General features: G+C 47.1%; 1 protein-coding gene across 1 annotated transcript in view; it reads left to right on the top strand.

Moving 5' to 3' along the window:
• Positions 1 to 11,881, top strand: part of LOC135400278 (molybdenum cofactor biosynthesis protein 1-like) — a 31,328-nt gene extending 19,447 nt beyond the window's left edge. The window contains exons 6-9 of the mRNA XM_064632068.1: positions 2,175 to 2,246; positions 2,427 to 2,579; positions 4,570 to 4,680; positions 9,468 to 11,881. Coding sequence (XP_064488138.1) covers positions 2,175 to 2,246; positions 2,427 to 2,579; positions 4,570 to 4,680; positions 9,468 to 9,644 — 513 coding nt within the window. The 3' untranslated portion in view covers positions 9,645 to 11,881. The remainder of the gene's footprint in view (positions 1 to 2,174; positions 2,247 to 2,426; positions 2,580 to 4,569; positions 4,681 to 9,467) is intronic.
• Positions 11,882 to 14,134: the final 2,253 nt, after the last annotated feature.

Here is a 14,134-nt window from a genome sequence, read left to right as displayed (position 1 = left end):
AAGAATTCGCGCATTTAAGTACCCGCGAAGTAAATACAGTGACGTCACCGAGAAACATGAGCCCGCGAATTTAAGTTTGCGCGTCAGCTATGACCTCCACCGAAACGCGCAAATATTTTCCACTCGAAATCAACGACTTTTACAGTACCCTTGTTCCCCAGTGACGCCACTGTGTGACAGTTGCACTGTCATTTTGGAAGACGATCTCTTCGTCCAGATACATTTGCTTCGCGGAGGGAATATTCCTGCTTCGAGTATTGTGATGTCCTTGGACGCATTAACCATTCCTTCAAGTTCAATACATCCAGCACAATCAGCTGACATACATTTCCGGACCATGACTTTTACTGGATTCTAAGAGCGATAATAACCCCGAGTGCGAGGGGACTACGAAATGGACAAAGGACGAGACCAACGCAGCACTGTAGCACAAACACAACACAGCTATCACTTTTAGAGTGGATCACCAACCCGCCCGGATTTTAACTTCATTTCAGTTTCCACTGGATGCTTCACAGTTAGGCTGTCATACTGTCAACAGAATTCGCAAGTTCCGCAGAGTCGTTTATAGGGAGAGTTTGGCCATTAGGAGGAGCCCAACGTGAAGCGCGTCATGCGACGTCACGGCTAAGTGACCTCCCTCTCCGTGCTCTATTGTTGTCCCGTCGTCAACCGGTCGCCGACGCCATATTGATGCTGATCGTTGTTTACGATGCAAGGCGGCAAGACACGTGCGTACATTGTCCTTCGAATGCCCTTCGTCCTTGAACTCTTTCCGTTTGGCAACAAAGCCCCCCTTATCACATAGGCGGCTGTGGGTCATAAGCCGGTTGTTCCTGTAGATTACATTCAACGCGACCATGAAGCTGTCGACCAGCTGGCAGACAGCATCAATATGGCGCGGACTAGATGGCTGAAAAGCGGATTCTGCTCGGATTCAGGCTTTTTGGGCGGTGCAACGACGACTCTGACGTCAAAATAAGCTCCTCCCATGAGGCGGCAAAAGATCAAAGAATGGCCAAACTCTCCCTATAAATGCCACCGATTCCGTAGACGCAGGCGCCGCATCGCGGCCAAAATGAAAAGCACTACAGATATTATCGCGGGCGCCTGCCCTGTTTGGTGGGAATCTGCGTAATCCATGTACGTGCATTCATCGTGTCTGTGAGTTTGTGTGCTCGTTGTTTCCGTTATTTCGATACGATGTGCAAACGATTTAAAAGCAATCGAACATCTCTCGGACAGCCATATTGTATTTCTAGGCGCGCCACCTATAAGCCGCGGAACTTGCGAATTGTTCGTGTGGTAGTTGCCCCGCATTTTGATTTTGTCTTATCGCCGTTAACGGCAGAAGTGACGTATGGCAGTAAAATGAGATTGCATAACTGTCAGTCCAGGATCGATGTTCCTTCACCCTGGTCACTCGATGAGTCATTTGAGGCTGTCAGCGGTGGCTGGCGTTCTTGTCGGCGTCCGCCCATTGATTCCAATCTCCTGAATACTTCTACGAACCGTTCGCGTTAACGCATTCGAAATATCCAAGTTTACTCTCACGGGCTATTCGGGATGTACGTCCTGAGACGTCAAGGGAGGATTCTTTAGGCGAACACACAGCAAGACTTGACGTGCCGACGTCGGCCTTGGCCTTTCAGTCCTGGTGACCAGCAGACCGGGTTCTCGTATGTCTTGCAAGTATATCTTGGTAGCGGTTTCTGCCTGTTAGAAATGTGCCTTGCAGAATACGCTTCTTCAGCTGCTACGATGGCTCGAACGTGATCATACTTGTCGACGGCAAAGGCTTTATTGCTCAAGACACATTAATGTGTCAAAACAAGCATGTGCTGATTGTGCCCGCATACCGGCGCTATCTGGTTCAACATCGTCGTCGTCAGTGTGTTGATGGACGTTGGTCGGTTGGTTAAATGGTCGGTTTGTGACATTTCAATTCTATGCGGAACAGTTTGTGACATCATATCCTAAATTTCTAAACAGATTGCACAAAATGCCTCCTAAAGGTACCAATATGCATTCCCAGCGCTGGTGATTTATTTCTGTAAGATGTTAAGGTCGTGTGCCCTTGATGCATTCTTTTTCCTCCCACAGCTTGTCTATGCTCAGGAATTCGAGCCATTATGGTCCTACAAGTCCTCATTCGTTCTCTCTTCCTTCTACAGGTCAACTGTGTCGTGATGAAGGGCTTCAATGAGGAAGAAATAAATGACTTTGTTTCCCTCACAGAACATAGAGTGAGTGCACCTTGTTGTTTTATGGGTGTCATATCTTGCACAGTACATCTGAAAAATGTTACGTCTTAGTGGAGGGCTGTGGGGAGACTCAAAATCCATTGCTCCTTGCACTGTATTGCTGTTTTTACCTTTCGCAGATTTCTTTTTTTTTTTACACGGGAACATATATTTTCTTTGTAGGACCTCCAAGTGCGTTTCATCGAATACATGCCATTTGAAGGGAACAAGTGGAAAACCAGCAAACTCTTTCCGTTTAAAGACATGTTATCGGTGGTGCAGATGAGGTGGCCAGAGATTCAGCGCGTCGATAGTGACCCAAACGACACAGCAAAGGTAAAAACGTACTTACCTTAGAATATATCTCCTCCTTCACGGTGCAGTAGTGAATATATATTTCAACTTTGTAACTACCTTGAAGTGTCTCTCAGTCCTGTATATCAAACGATGGCTGAACAAACAACATACACACTTCTTCAGATATTAGTTTATCTAAGGACATGACATGGAAACAGGCCATAAAATGGGAAAAGCCACATGTCTGACAGTTATCTTGGAGATGAATGCTGCTGCCAGAGGAACGTTGAGCCGACTCTTAAGAAGGTTCTAATGATTCTAGAAGTGATGTTTGCTGTAAGTTATACTCGTGCAGGAAGCATTGCGTGTCACCCCGACCTGCTCCTTTCGTCGACCTCCTTAGGCTTCTGCTGCCCCAAAGGTGTCCTTTTCTTTTCTTTTCACTTTGCTGGCGTCCCGCGCTACCAGCCTGCCTGTGCAGAGTGCCACGTGATTCGTGATCCATAGCTGGACATTATGCCATTTAAACGTAGCTTAATGCCAATAGGGCTCTTACGAATCACTTAAACACGCCCTGTACCATGTCCCGTACTACTGCTTGGGCGAGAAGGCAACGAAAGCGCGCAAGACCCTTTCCGCACGGGGAACCTCCAGACCGCTTCCTGCCGTCAATCGGATCGCTCGATCGTTCTCCTTCGGGATCTCCCAAGCGAAGCCTACTCCGCTGAAAATCTGAAATGCCATAAACTCTACGTGAACGATCTCGTGTGTGGTGTCACTTATTTGACCTCTTGTTGTCCTTGTGCCACAAAATACCAAAAAGCCTATTTACACATCCGCGGCCAGAGGTGGGCGTTTGTCCTCATTAGCCTCGCCCTCACCTCAATTTTCTGGGAGAAAAATTTTCCTCACCTCACCTCACCTCAAAAAAATTTTGAAAATGTTTCCTCACCTCGCCTCGCCTCAATTTTTTATTGAAAATTTTTCCTCACTTCACCTCAAAGGAATTTTTGAGACTTTTCCTCACCTCACCTCAAAATGTTTCCTCACCTCACCTCAAATTTTTAAAGCTATTTGTGTATTCGATGTGAAGATTGTGTATTCGATGCGCGTTGGCTTTGATTCACTGCCAATGTAAATGCATATACCTCAAGCGTGAATGCATACAGGGTGCGGAGCGAAACGTGTCATTTGACCATTGTAAGAAAACGGCTTAACGGAAAAATATGGGGTAAACAACTTTCTTCTGGACATTTAGTTTCTCACCAAATACAAATAGTTTCATCATTTTGCCATTGAAATACATTTTCGAAATCGAACTCATGAAATTGCTTAGTTAATGTAACGTTGTTCTTTTTCTTTCTTTTTTTCTTGCTGGAGGATTTGGCCTAGTCAATCACAGAAAACGCTTCGTGGAACGATTGTTATACCCGTAAAAGTTGCGCGGAAATTGAGGTTCAGTTGCGGGTATGCGAATGACGCGCAAAGTCGGGCGTCAGATCAGCGGCGAGAGAGGAGGGCAGTCCCCGCCCAGATGAGAGACAGAAGCTGTGGAAAGAAAGAAAGATATCCCGTGTACGCGCGGGAAAAGTCTTCATAAAGTGCGCGTTCATAAATTTTTCCTCGCCTCACCTCAAAAAATTTTCCCATAGTTTTCCTCACCTCAAAATGTTTTTGAAATTTTTCCGCACCTCACCTAAAAAATTGAAAATTTCCTCACCTCACCTCAAAAATATTTTAAAAGATTTTCCTCACCTCACCTCAATTTTTTAAAAATTTCTCACCTCACCTCAAATATTTTTTTTGAAAATTTTCCTCACCTCACCTCAAATATCGTGAGGTGTGAGGGTGAGGAAATTCTCACCCTCGCACGCCTTCGTGAGGGTGCCCACCTCTGTCCGCGGCTGAACAACTCCTGGGTTGTGCATGTGTTTCCGCACCGTCTGGACAGTTTGGAAGGAACTACTACCATGTTGTGTCTTGCTCAGTTGTTTATAGTTTTGCCTGATTGTATCCCCGTCAAATTTAGGTGTACAAGATACCAGGCTGGCGGGGACAGGTTGGTTTTATAACATCAATGACGGAACATTTCTGCGGATCGTGCAATAGACTTCGCATAACTGCCGATGGCAACCTAAAGGTAAGACCCTGGCCACATATACGTTTTCACTAGTAGGCAGATGAGTGACCTTGATTGACCGTGATGCGGCGGGAACTGAAAGTGGTGACTCTATGTCTCGTGCGAGCAGTTTGCTGGTCATGTCTTAAAGGGGCTCAGAAAGTCATTCAAAATATTTTGTGTTTCTGGCGAATTACGAAAGGACGTAACTTGACGTGACAACTAACAAAAAAAAGCTCTGTGCGCAGTATTTATTTATTTTTATTTTTTTGAATAAAACGCCCCCGAACATCGACGAGCCCGTTCCCTCTCCACTCGCTCTGCAGGCCGAAACGAGGAGGAGGGCGACTATGATGTCATCGTGCTTACAAGAGAAACAGCGCTCCAATCAGGGCCAGCGCTCTTCGCTCTGTTTTTCTTTTCTATTTCTACTCCCAGTTCTCTCTTTCTGTAGCAGACAACGCTCTCCAAAAAAGCAAACCAGTTAGCGGGTTGCACCGCGATGACGTCAAAACGACTCTGGCGGCTAGTTGTGGGCATCGCCGCCGTTGCGCGCTCTCGCGATTTTCAAAATCGAATTCCGCGATATGTATGCATCTGTCGAGTGAATCACTTTGCATGGTGCGGTTTAGCAGTCAGGTTAACGACTTGGTTTGTAGATATGGTCTTGACTGAAGCGCTTTCTGTGCTCCTTTAAATGGGTTGTGAATCCAATCCGGAATATGACGCGAAATGATGGTTGAGATGTAGATTTATGGCTGCCAAACAACTCTTCACTCAGCGTTCCCGTACTACGGAGGTATGGTACTTTGAATATGAGGAGATCCTTTCACTCTTGGTTCGCCTCCTCCTCGCCCAATCTCGGTATGACGTGGTACCGAGCACGCAACGGAAGTGCGTAGGTCCCGTCCTCAAGGCGGCGCCAGAGCCCTTTATAGGGAGAGTTTGGCCATTGGGAGGAGCCTAACTTAAAGCGCGTCATGCGACGTTAACCGGTCGCAGACGCCATATTGATGCTGATCGTTGTTTACAATCCAAGGAGAGAAGACACGTGCGTACTTCTTGCTTCGAAAGCCTTTCGTCCTTGCATTTTTTCTGTTCGGCAACAAAGCCCCCCTTATCACTGGCGCCAGTGGGTCATAAGCCGGTTATTCCTGTAGATTACATTCAACACGGCCACGAAGGTGTCGACCAGCTGGCGGACAGCATCAATATGGCGCGGACTAGATGGCTGATAAGCGGATTCCACTCGGATTCAGGCTTTTCGGGCGGCGCAACGACGACTCTGACGTCAAAATAAGCTCCTCCAATGAGGCGGCAAAAGATCAAAGAATGGCCAAACTCTCCCTATAAATGGCTCTGGGCGGCGCCTGTAAGCAGAGACGCGGCACGGCGATGTTCCAAAAATGAGCGGAAGTGCTGTGACGTGAGCCATAGAGCAACCAGTCAGAGCGTCACTTCCCGCCTATTTCATGGAGCTGCTCGGCACCTTTTGGCGCCACGGTCGGCGGGGGTCTCGACCGAGGGAGATTTTTAAAACTCGGTGGCATAAAATAGGATGTGGAAGGTGGGACTTTGCGTACGAAGTGCGTGATCTTTCGTGTTCCCTAGTGTCGGGGAAATGAGCTGCGAAAGAACGACGCAAGCAGATGACCTACAGAGCGAGCGCCAAGCCTCTGTTCCTCACACCTTTAAAAAAAAATCATGTACTCGTGAAAAGAGCGTATTGGAGAACGCGGGAACGTCGTGACGTAACGTGGTCCCCGGCCACGTGACTCGTGATGTAGAGGGGACAGCTCAAGCAGGTATAAGTGGCGCGTGAGCTGAGAAGGAAGAATGAAAAAGGAAGAAAGACACGGGGACTTCCCTACGTGTCGGCCGTCCGCGGCTGCTCTCTCAGGCTGCTTTTGTAAATTTGAATGGGCAGTTATAATACACCGCAGAGCTCCTGATGACCAGTGAGACAGGGTTTCGTGTGATGGTAAATCGCACCTCATTGTTCCATTAAGCAATAGCCGCCTCAAGGGCCAGGTACAAAGGTAGAAAATTGAGTGAACCGGTGAGGAAATGGTAAGGGAAGGGCCTCAGGACGAGAGCCGCCGAGATTTCGTGCAGAGACTATTCCATGATAGGCAAGCCTGAGCGATGGGCAACGTTTAATTGATAACAACGAACTTCATGAACATGTAGACGGTGCGAGGGAAGACAGAGAGAGGGGAATGAGGAATTGAAGACAAATGAGTTGAAGGAAGATCAGAGGAGGCGCTTGAAGGCCGGGCCCTATTCCCCTCTCTCTGTCTTCCCTCGCACCGTCTACCCAAGCAGCAAAATGCACTGAAAGTCGAGTGCAATAGGGGTGGACGGGTAGGTGAAAGGCCTTGAACAGATTCGTGAAACCAAAGAACATTGATAAGACACATACCGTCCACCCCCTATTGCACTCGACTTTCAGTACATTGTGCTGCTTGGGTACATGTTCATGAAGTTCGTTGTTATCAATTCAACGTCTTGCTGGTTTTGAGCCTTCCTGTTTGTGTTTGTTTACGTGTCTTGCCCATCGTTCAGGCTTGCCTATCATGGGATTTATTCACCAGCTAGCCTGCATTTACGCCATTCTGTCAGAGACTATTCCTCCTCGGGGCCCAGAAGAAGAACAGCCTGTGTTCGAAATGTGGGTGGCTCTCGTCCTGAGCCCCTTCCCTCTAGGTCCAATGTTGCTTTTGAAGTGCCAAAAGTTGGGGCTCATGTTGCCCTTGTTCTTATCGTTTTTCGTGCTCAGCGCTTCGACACGCGAAGGCAAACGCACGCAAGGCTTAACAACCACAAGTTTATTTCGGCTGTTGTGCCTTGCGCTATGTTTTTAAACATATTTTTCGCAATTCCTGTTGTGTAATATGGCTCGTCGCAAATGGACTTTGGCTGTCCTAATATTAGCTGTAACGGTTGTTCACGCTCGGGTGGGAGCTCCTTTGCCTGTCTTGACACCATAGTGTGAACTTAAAACGGAACTTCAGCACATAACAAGCCGGTCATCATTCTAAATTACACCGTTCTCTCTCGTGATCTGTTGAAAATATAGGAAGCACACGCGACCGCTGTTAACGGCTCAGTTTCGTGAAGATGTTGTCCCGTATGTCGCTTCGCCGAAACACAGAAGAGAAGAAACGAAGAGAAGAAAGTTGCATGACGCACATCGATCATTTCGGAGAGTCACGTTGGCCATGGCGCAATTGTTGTGGTGAATCCACCTCATGCCATCGTTATTTGTGTTGTAGTTGCTGTGGCGTTGGCCTCATTATGGTTCATCTTAAGAAGTGGTTCGTCTCCTGAAGAGCTTCGGGCACATCGCCCTGCACAAGCATGGGCAAGACGCGCCAAAGCTGCGACGATCAGGACCCCACTGGACACTGAGGCAGCTCTGTCGCTGTCGTTGGTTTTATATAACTTGCATCATAACTGCTAGTTCATTTTTTTTACGGGTTACATTTTGCATTAATTGTAAAAAATAAAAAAAAAGGCGTACACCTCCCGTTTTTAACGAGTCAGGACATAGAACGTTACCATTCCAAATGTGACAGTGTTTCGTTTTAACTGTCAGTAGTCTCTCTCCCCACCCTTGCTGCTGTCTCACCGGTGCTTTCGCCCTCTCTCTCGTCTGTGTTGTACGCCATGGTGTTCTACTGCTTTGTACCCAAAAACCTCTGTCGCCCGGTCAGTCTTCAAGATCATTAAAGCCAATGGCGATTGAATGTGGGCGTTGCGCCACCAAGCGTGTAACCCGTCAACCTGTCAGGGAACAGTGGATCCAATGCCCTGTGAGAGGTTAACGCGTGATACACTTTGCGTCGCCACGCACTTGTTTAATGTAGGGTGCCTCAATACTAGCTCCCTCTGCATAGGATGAGGACAACCGCGTTGTCTGCGACGAATTTCCGTCATCTGTACGCCCACGCGCAGCTCGTGATGCGCTCGCAAAAGTGTACCTATACGCACAGCTACGCACTACTTTTTGGAGTTGAGTAAATAAATAGCAGAGGAGGTTTGAAAAAGTGGGTGAAATCGATACACAGCATTCAACCATTCATGCATGGTAAGCGTGAGCGTAAACATGATGCCTTTGCGGCATTCGCTTCTACAAAGGGTGACTCCACCCTACACAGAGGGCGCTTGTATTCAAACACCCTAGTTTAATGACCATTGGTTTCGATGATCATTGGAGACACTCCGTGTGTACTGTGTTATAAGATTCGGCTGGATAGGATGCGGCTAGGCTGTACAGCCAAGGCGAGGAGAGAACCTGCAGGTCCCCAACACAGCTCTTAGACTCTTAAAACAGAACTTCACGCCCTAACACGTTCCTAGCCAATCATAATCCCGAAAGACATCGTCCGCGCTCCTGATTTGTTGAAAACGGATGTGTGTGTGTGGCGGGGGGTGGGTGTACACCTTTTTGTTACACTCATACTAATAGTCGCGAAAAGGCGTACCCCTGGCGCTTTGCCTAGATAAGCCGCCAACGGTAGTAGCCACAGTTGCTTCGAGGGCTCGCTAACACGGAATTTAAAAAAAAAAATAACGCTAGCATTCTATGGAGTGTTTCTGCTTGAGCGTGTCGAGTGGTGAAGCTCCGTTTCTAAGAGTGCAGAGCTTCCAGCGGTAGTGCGGAAGCAGAAGTGACAAGCTTCAACGCAGCAAGGCGCGTCACAAAGTTTATCGTTCGTGCCTTATGTTCAGCATGCTTTGTGCATGCTTTGGCTCATGCAGCCATCGTCAAACATTGGTTCAATCATTGTACCGTTGCTTCTCAGGTGTGCCTTTTCGGTGCCAATGAAGTATCGCTCCGGGATGCATTACGTGGCGGCTGTAGCACCGAAGAGCTCATGGACGTTGTGGGGCGAGCGGTGAAGAAGAAGAAGTTCATGCACGCGGGGATGGATGAACTCTTCAAAATGAAGAACAGGCCGATGATCCTTATCGGAGGATGAATCATCATCTCGTTATTCATGTAATCAAATTAATTACGGAAGAAGCCGTGTGCTGTTGATCCTCGTGTCGCAATGTACAAAGATTTTGAAACCACTAATGACCGAAGGAGTCGCATGAGCTTGTAAGGGAATATTTTCTTTCCTTCTTACTAATGACCTTCAATGATATCTTGAATGATCTTAAATGATCTTGGTTCTCTATTCCAAGCACGTAGAGAATGTAAAAGTAGTGCTCTTTCCGCTATAACAGCTACGCAGTGGCGGATCGGCGTTGCTCCTCTTCGTGTGCAGGTTTGTAAAGGAAACGCCCGATCATAACATCGTTTGTCTTCTAGAGGTCGTGACCTGTCGCATTGTCCACTTAAACCAACACTACTTCATGTCTCGTTCGGATGTACCGGTACTTGCGTGCCCTCGCTTCATGTAGGTTCACAGAAGATCGTGAGTCCTTCTGTGAAAGAACTCCTTAATCCCTTTTTTGAAGGACTGTCTAAATATGGGCGCCGAGCGTAGGTTATAATGCAACAATGAAGACGCAAAACGGTGCATTCATTACTATATATGGTAGTGTTGATAGCAGACACCGGAAACATTTAGTGTTGTGTGCCAGAGTTGGTTCCCAACAATTACGTTGTCAGGTACGCGAGTGAACTACCTTACGCACCTGTCGCGTAAACGCTCAACGCTGGTCAACTGGTCTTCCGCCTCGATGCCAATACACGCTCAACGCTCAAGGGACTGATAGGTTCAATGAACCGAAATAATTCTACGAAATACGTAAGATACCAACATGTGTTCTGCTGCTAACGTGACGGCCATCCGAGATATTCCATGTCTCATGTGTTGTGTAGTACGTTTTCCCCGTCGGAAATACAATACAGTGAACCCTCGTTATTATGACCATGGTCGTTCCCGAAAATTTTGGACATAATGCGGAATTGTCATATTAACGGGGGATTTGCAGAGGTTTCACTGCATTGTTCCCCAGGAGTATGGTCGTAAAGCGCGTATGTCAGATTATCGGGGGTCATATTAACGAGGGTTCACTGTATTCGTTTATGCAAAGTCCTTGTTCATTCCGGGAGTATACAGATCCGGCATAGTGCCGTGGTGACGAAGTGTTTAGCGTAACAGGAGACAGACACGGAGGAGACGGCGTCTCGTCCGCACAGTGTGTCACTCCTCCTCCTCCTGTTGTTCGATCATGTGCCGCCGACTCGCTCAAATTATTTCCATTGTCAGTCCCACTGTTTAGTGTAAGTACGAGTAACGTGTAGCCTAATCGTCGTTTGTTTTCCGCTATGCCTACGGTGCACGTGCACGGGGATGTTGACTTGCATGCTGAGCATTTTCTGTTGCAAAAAATCAGCGCTGTTGTAAGCTCCTATGGTCTACCGGATATAATGTACGTAGTGCTCATTGTTAGATACAAGGTTCTTCCGGGACTTGTTTTACTGCTCGAAGTTTGAAGCTGTCTTTTCCTTTTTTTTTTTTTTTTCTTTTTTGGAGATAACGGACTCAGAACTTGAACGGCGTCGTTCCCTTTTATTATTCAGCGGAGCGTGTTCTGCGGTGAAGTTGAGTGTGCTGAACGTTGACTGAACTGGACTATCCTCTAGCAAACACTCGTAGATTGCTGGGATTATTCCAAACACCAGAATCAATCGATATATACTCATTCTGGTACAGCGATGACGTCATGCTAGATAACCACGCAGCTCCGTATGTAGGTCGCAACGTTACTTCCGAGTTGACATGTGTATGATGTGTGTGTGTGTACGAGGGGGGCGGGGAAGGGAAAATATTTTTAGCAATCAGAGTTGGAGCTCGGCAAACCCTTCGTGCGCACCATGCAATTTTATTGGCGTATAAGGCACAGAAGCTATGCTATACCCTCTGCGGAAGCAGAGCACAGAGGCGGTGCGCGCCACCGTATACCTATATTGTCACTTTATCTTGTGCTTCGTGCTAATGTATGACTTTCTGAGCACACTTTCGTTTGTTGTTATTTGTTAATGTTGGCTTACTGCGAAAATTACCTGCATACACTTTTGAAGTGTGTAACTTTTGTTTCGTAGTGAACACAAACGTTCAAGAAAAGTTTATATCAGGTATATGGCTTCGAGGTGGCCCTGTATTCTGTCTCAGCATGTTTAAAAAACAATGTATTTTTTTAAATGAATTTCGATGTGTTTGAAAATTCGCGGAAGAAATATAGACGCAACTTATCTTTGTTACCTTGTGTGTCTGCGTTGTTGTCTCTCTTCGGCCTACAGAGGGCTGATGCTGTTTGTTGCACCAAACACACCAAAGGAAACAAAAAGAGAGGCAGCCGAGGGCAAATAATCTTTAAAAAATTCGGTTGAACTTGATCATTTCTGTAATGGAGCGTATGTCTACAAGTAGCACTGCTTTTCTTTTTCTTTTTTGTCCTCGCATGATTGTACTCTGCTCCGCTTGATCACAGTGTTACTACTACTCCCACTCCGTGACAAGTAGTGGGAGAGAAGCACCGCATGGAGCAGAACGGAAAAGAGTACTTAGTATTACTTCTTCCGAACTTTTATAAACATTTATAGCTATGAACCGCGCGTTCAGACGTGCCGGTGTTCTTTCCCTAAGGAAGTAACGCATCCGTAATCTTGAACAGCGATGTTTGCGTTAGCGAACGCAAACGACTGGAGGCGGCGGTGATTGGGCTTGCCGTCGTCGGCCTCACGTATGTGGGCAACGTCACGACTCACGCCCTGGGGGAATGTGCGTCCTGGGCCAACTTCTAAGGGAACTGCGCCGACATATGTCTGAAAGCGTCTGAGGAAAACCCAGGAAAAACCCCGGACAGCACAGCCGGCACCGGGATTCGAACCCGGGTACCTCCCAGTCTCGACGTGACATGGCCAGCACGCTAACCACTGAGCCACGGGAGCTGGTGACTGGAGGCGGCCCTGTTCAAAGCCCGTCGACTCTTTCAGCAAAGTTTGCACAGTGCCATTTCGGGCCCAAGCGGCCACGTATCCAAGCAGTAGGGAGTTTCATCAGCGGGTTCCGCGTGGTGTTTCAAGTGGTATGCGTCAAGGAGAGCTACAAAACCTGTAGGAAATCCACAGAAAAAGCGGTGCGTCTTGCCAAGTGCGAACAACTCGAGACCATGGATTTGACAGTGCCACGTCGTCCTCTAAACTACCGCGTGCTGCATATTTTGGGGCGCTGACGTTGCTGCTCACTCGCGCCACCTGGCCCACAGAAACAGGTCTATTAAAAGGGAGTCTTGCCATTAATGGGACCTGCATATACCTGAGGCTTCGTCTACTTTTTGAGGTATATACCCAATCACATGTCGAAATACAATTCCCTATTGTTACTGGGCCATCCTGTACTTATACCTCAGCCTTATTTACTGTGCTACCATTTTGGAGAAACCGGATTGATTTGGATTGAAACGGATATCAATGGTGACAGACTAAAACGACGGTTTCTGCGCCCACTTTCATCAACGCCATCTGCGTGGGGAGAGGCACGATGGGAAGACTCGGAACTGCAGAAATCGTTGCTGGCAGAAGCGACTGGCCAGGAGAGCGGCAGAACCGCTTCTTCGTACACACGGCTGCCGGTATGAACTTTTAAATCACGTAACGAAAGTAGATGGAGACAAAAATGCGTAAAGACGTATGTATCAATAAAACTCAATGATATGATCCAAAATCTTGCTATTTTCTTGGGATCGCGGTCTTAACTAGGCCTAACGTTAGCGAGGCAACATCTAATTTTCGCGTAAATAATGGCGGCGGAGCGAAACGTTGAAGCCGTTTTTGCAGATCGATACAAGAGTATATATACTCACCGAATGAAATTATAGTCGTTTATGAAAAAAAAAAAAAAGTCACGAAATATCCGCTTCTCTGTTCCAAGCACCATCCTCCTTTTCGCAGAGATGTGCTGTAACTACTTTTTTACTAGTTGAACTATAACTCCTCACTACTGCGCCAAATTGTAGTTTAACTACTAGTGTAACTACGTCACAGGCGGACTAGTTAAAACTACTTTTCAGCTGCTAGGATGTAATTATGTTTAACTACATTTGTAACTACTCTTATATTTTGTACGCGTTGTTATACCCATGGTCACTGAGGCGTTGAAATAGCGCGTTGGTGCATGGGGAGCGAGAAGACGGGGATCTCCCACACTCGCAACAATCATAGCACAGAACGCGCCCCTCCATCCATAAAATACTGATGCAACGATATGTCATGCAATGATACAGTCATGGCCTCCAATCTGACGAAGGGAGGGGGAGTAAGTTTTTTGAATGTGCTCTGTGTGTCGATCGTTATGTACCGTGATTAAAACAAAAGACATACTTTCTGCTCATGTACCATAGCATGTCTGTACGGAAACTTGACAACGAATGTGTCCATTCCGCGTCTAACCAGTTTACTCCAACCTGTTTGACCTATGCTCCGACAGTTGACGTTCCTGTCGCAGCACGTTGG

This window comes from Ornithodoros turicata, chromosome 7, assembly GCF_037126465.1.
Source record: "Ornithodoros turicata isolate Travis chromosome 7, ASM3712646v1, whole genome shotgun sequence".
NCBI lineage: Eukaryota > Metazoa > Arthropoda > Arachnida > Ixodida > Argasidae > Ornithodoros > Ornithodoros turicata.
The sequence above is the reverse complement of the archived record's forward strand: the minus strand, read 5'-3'. Positions and strand labels throughout refer to the sequence as shown.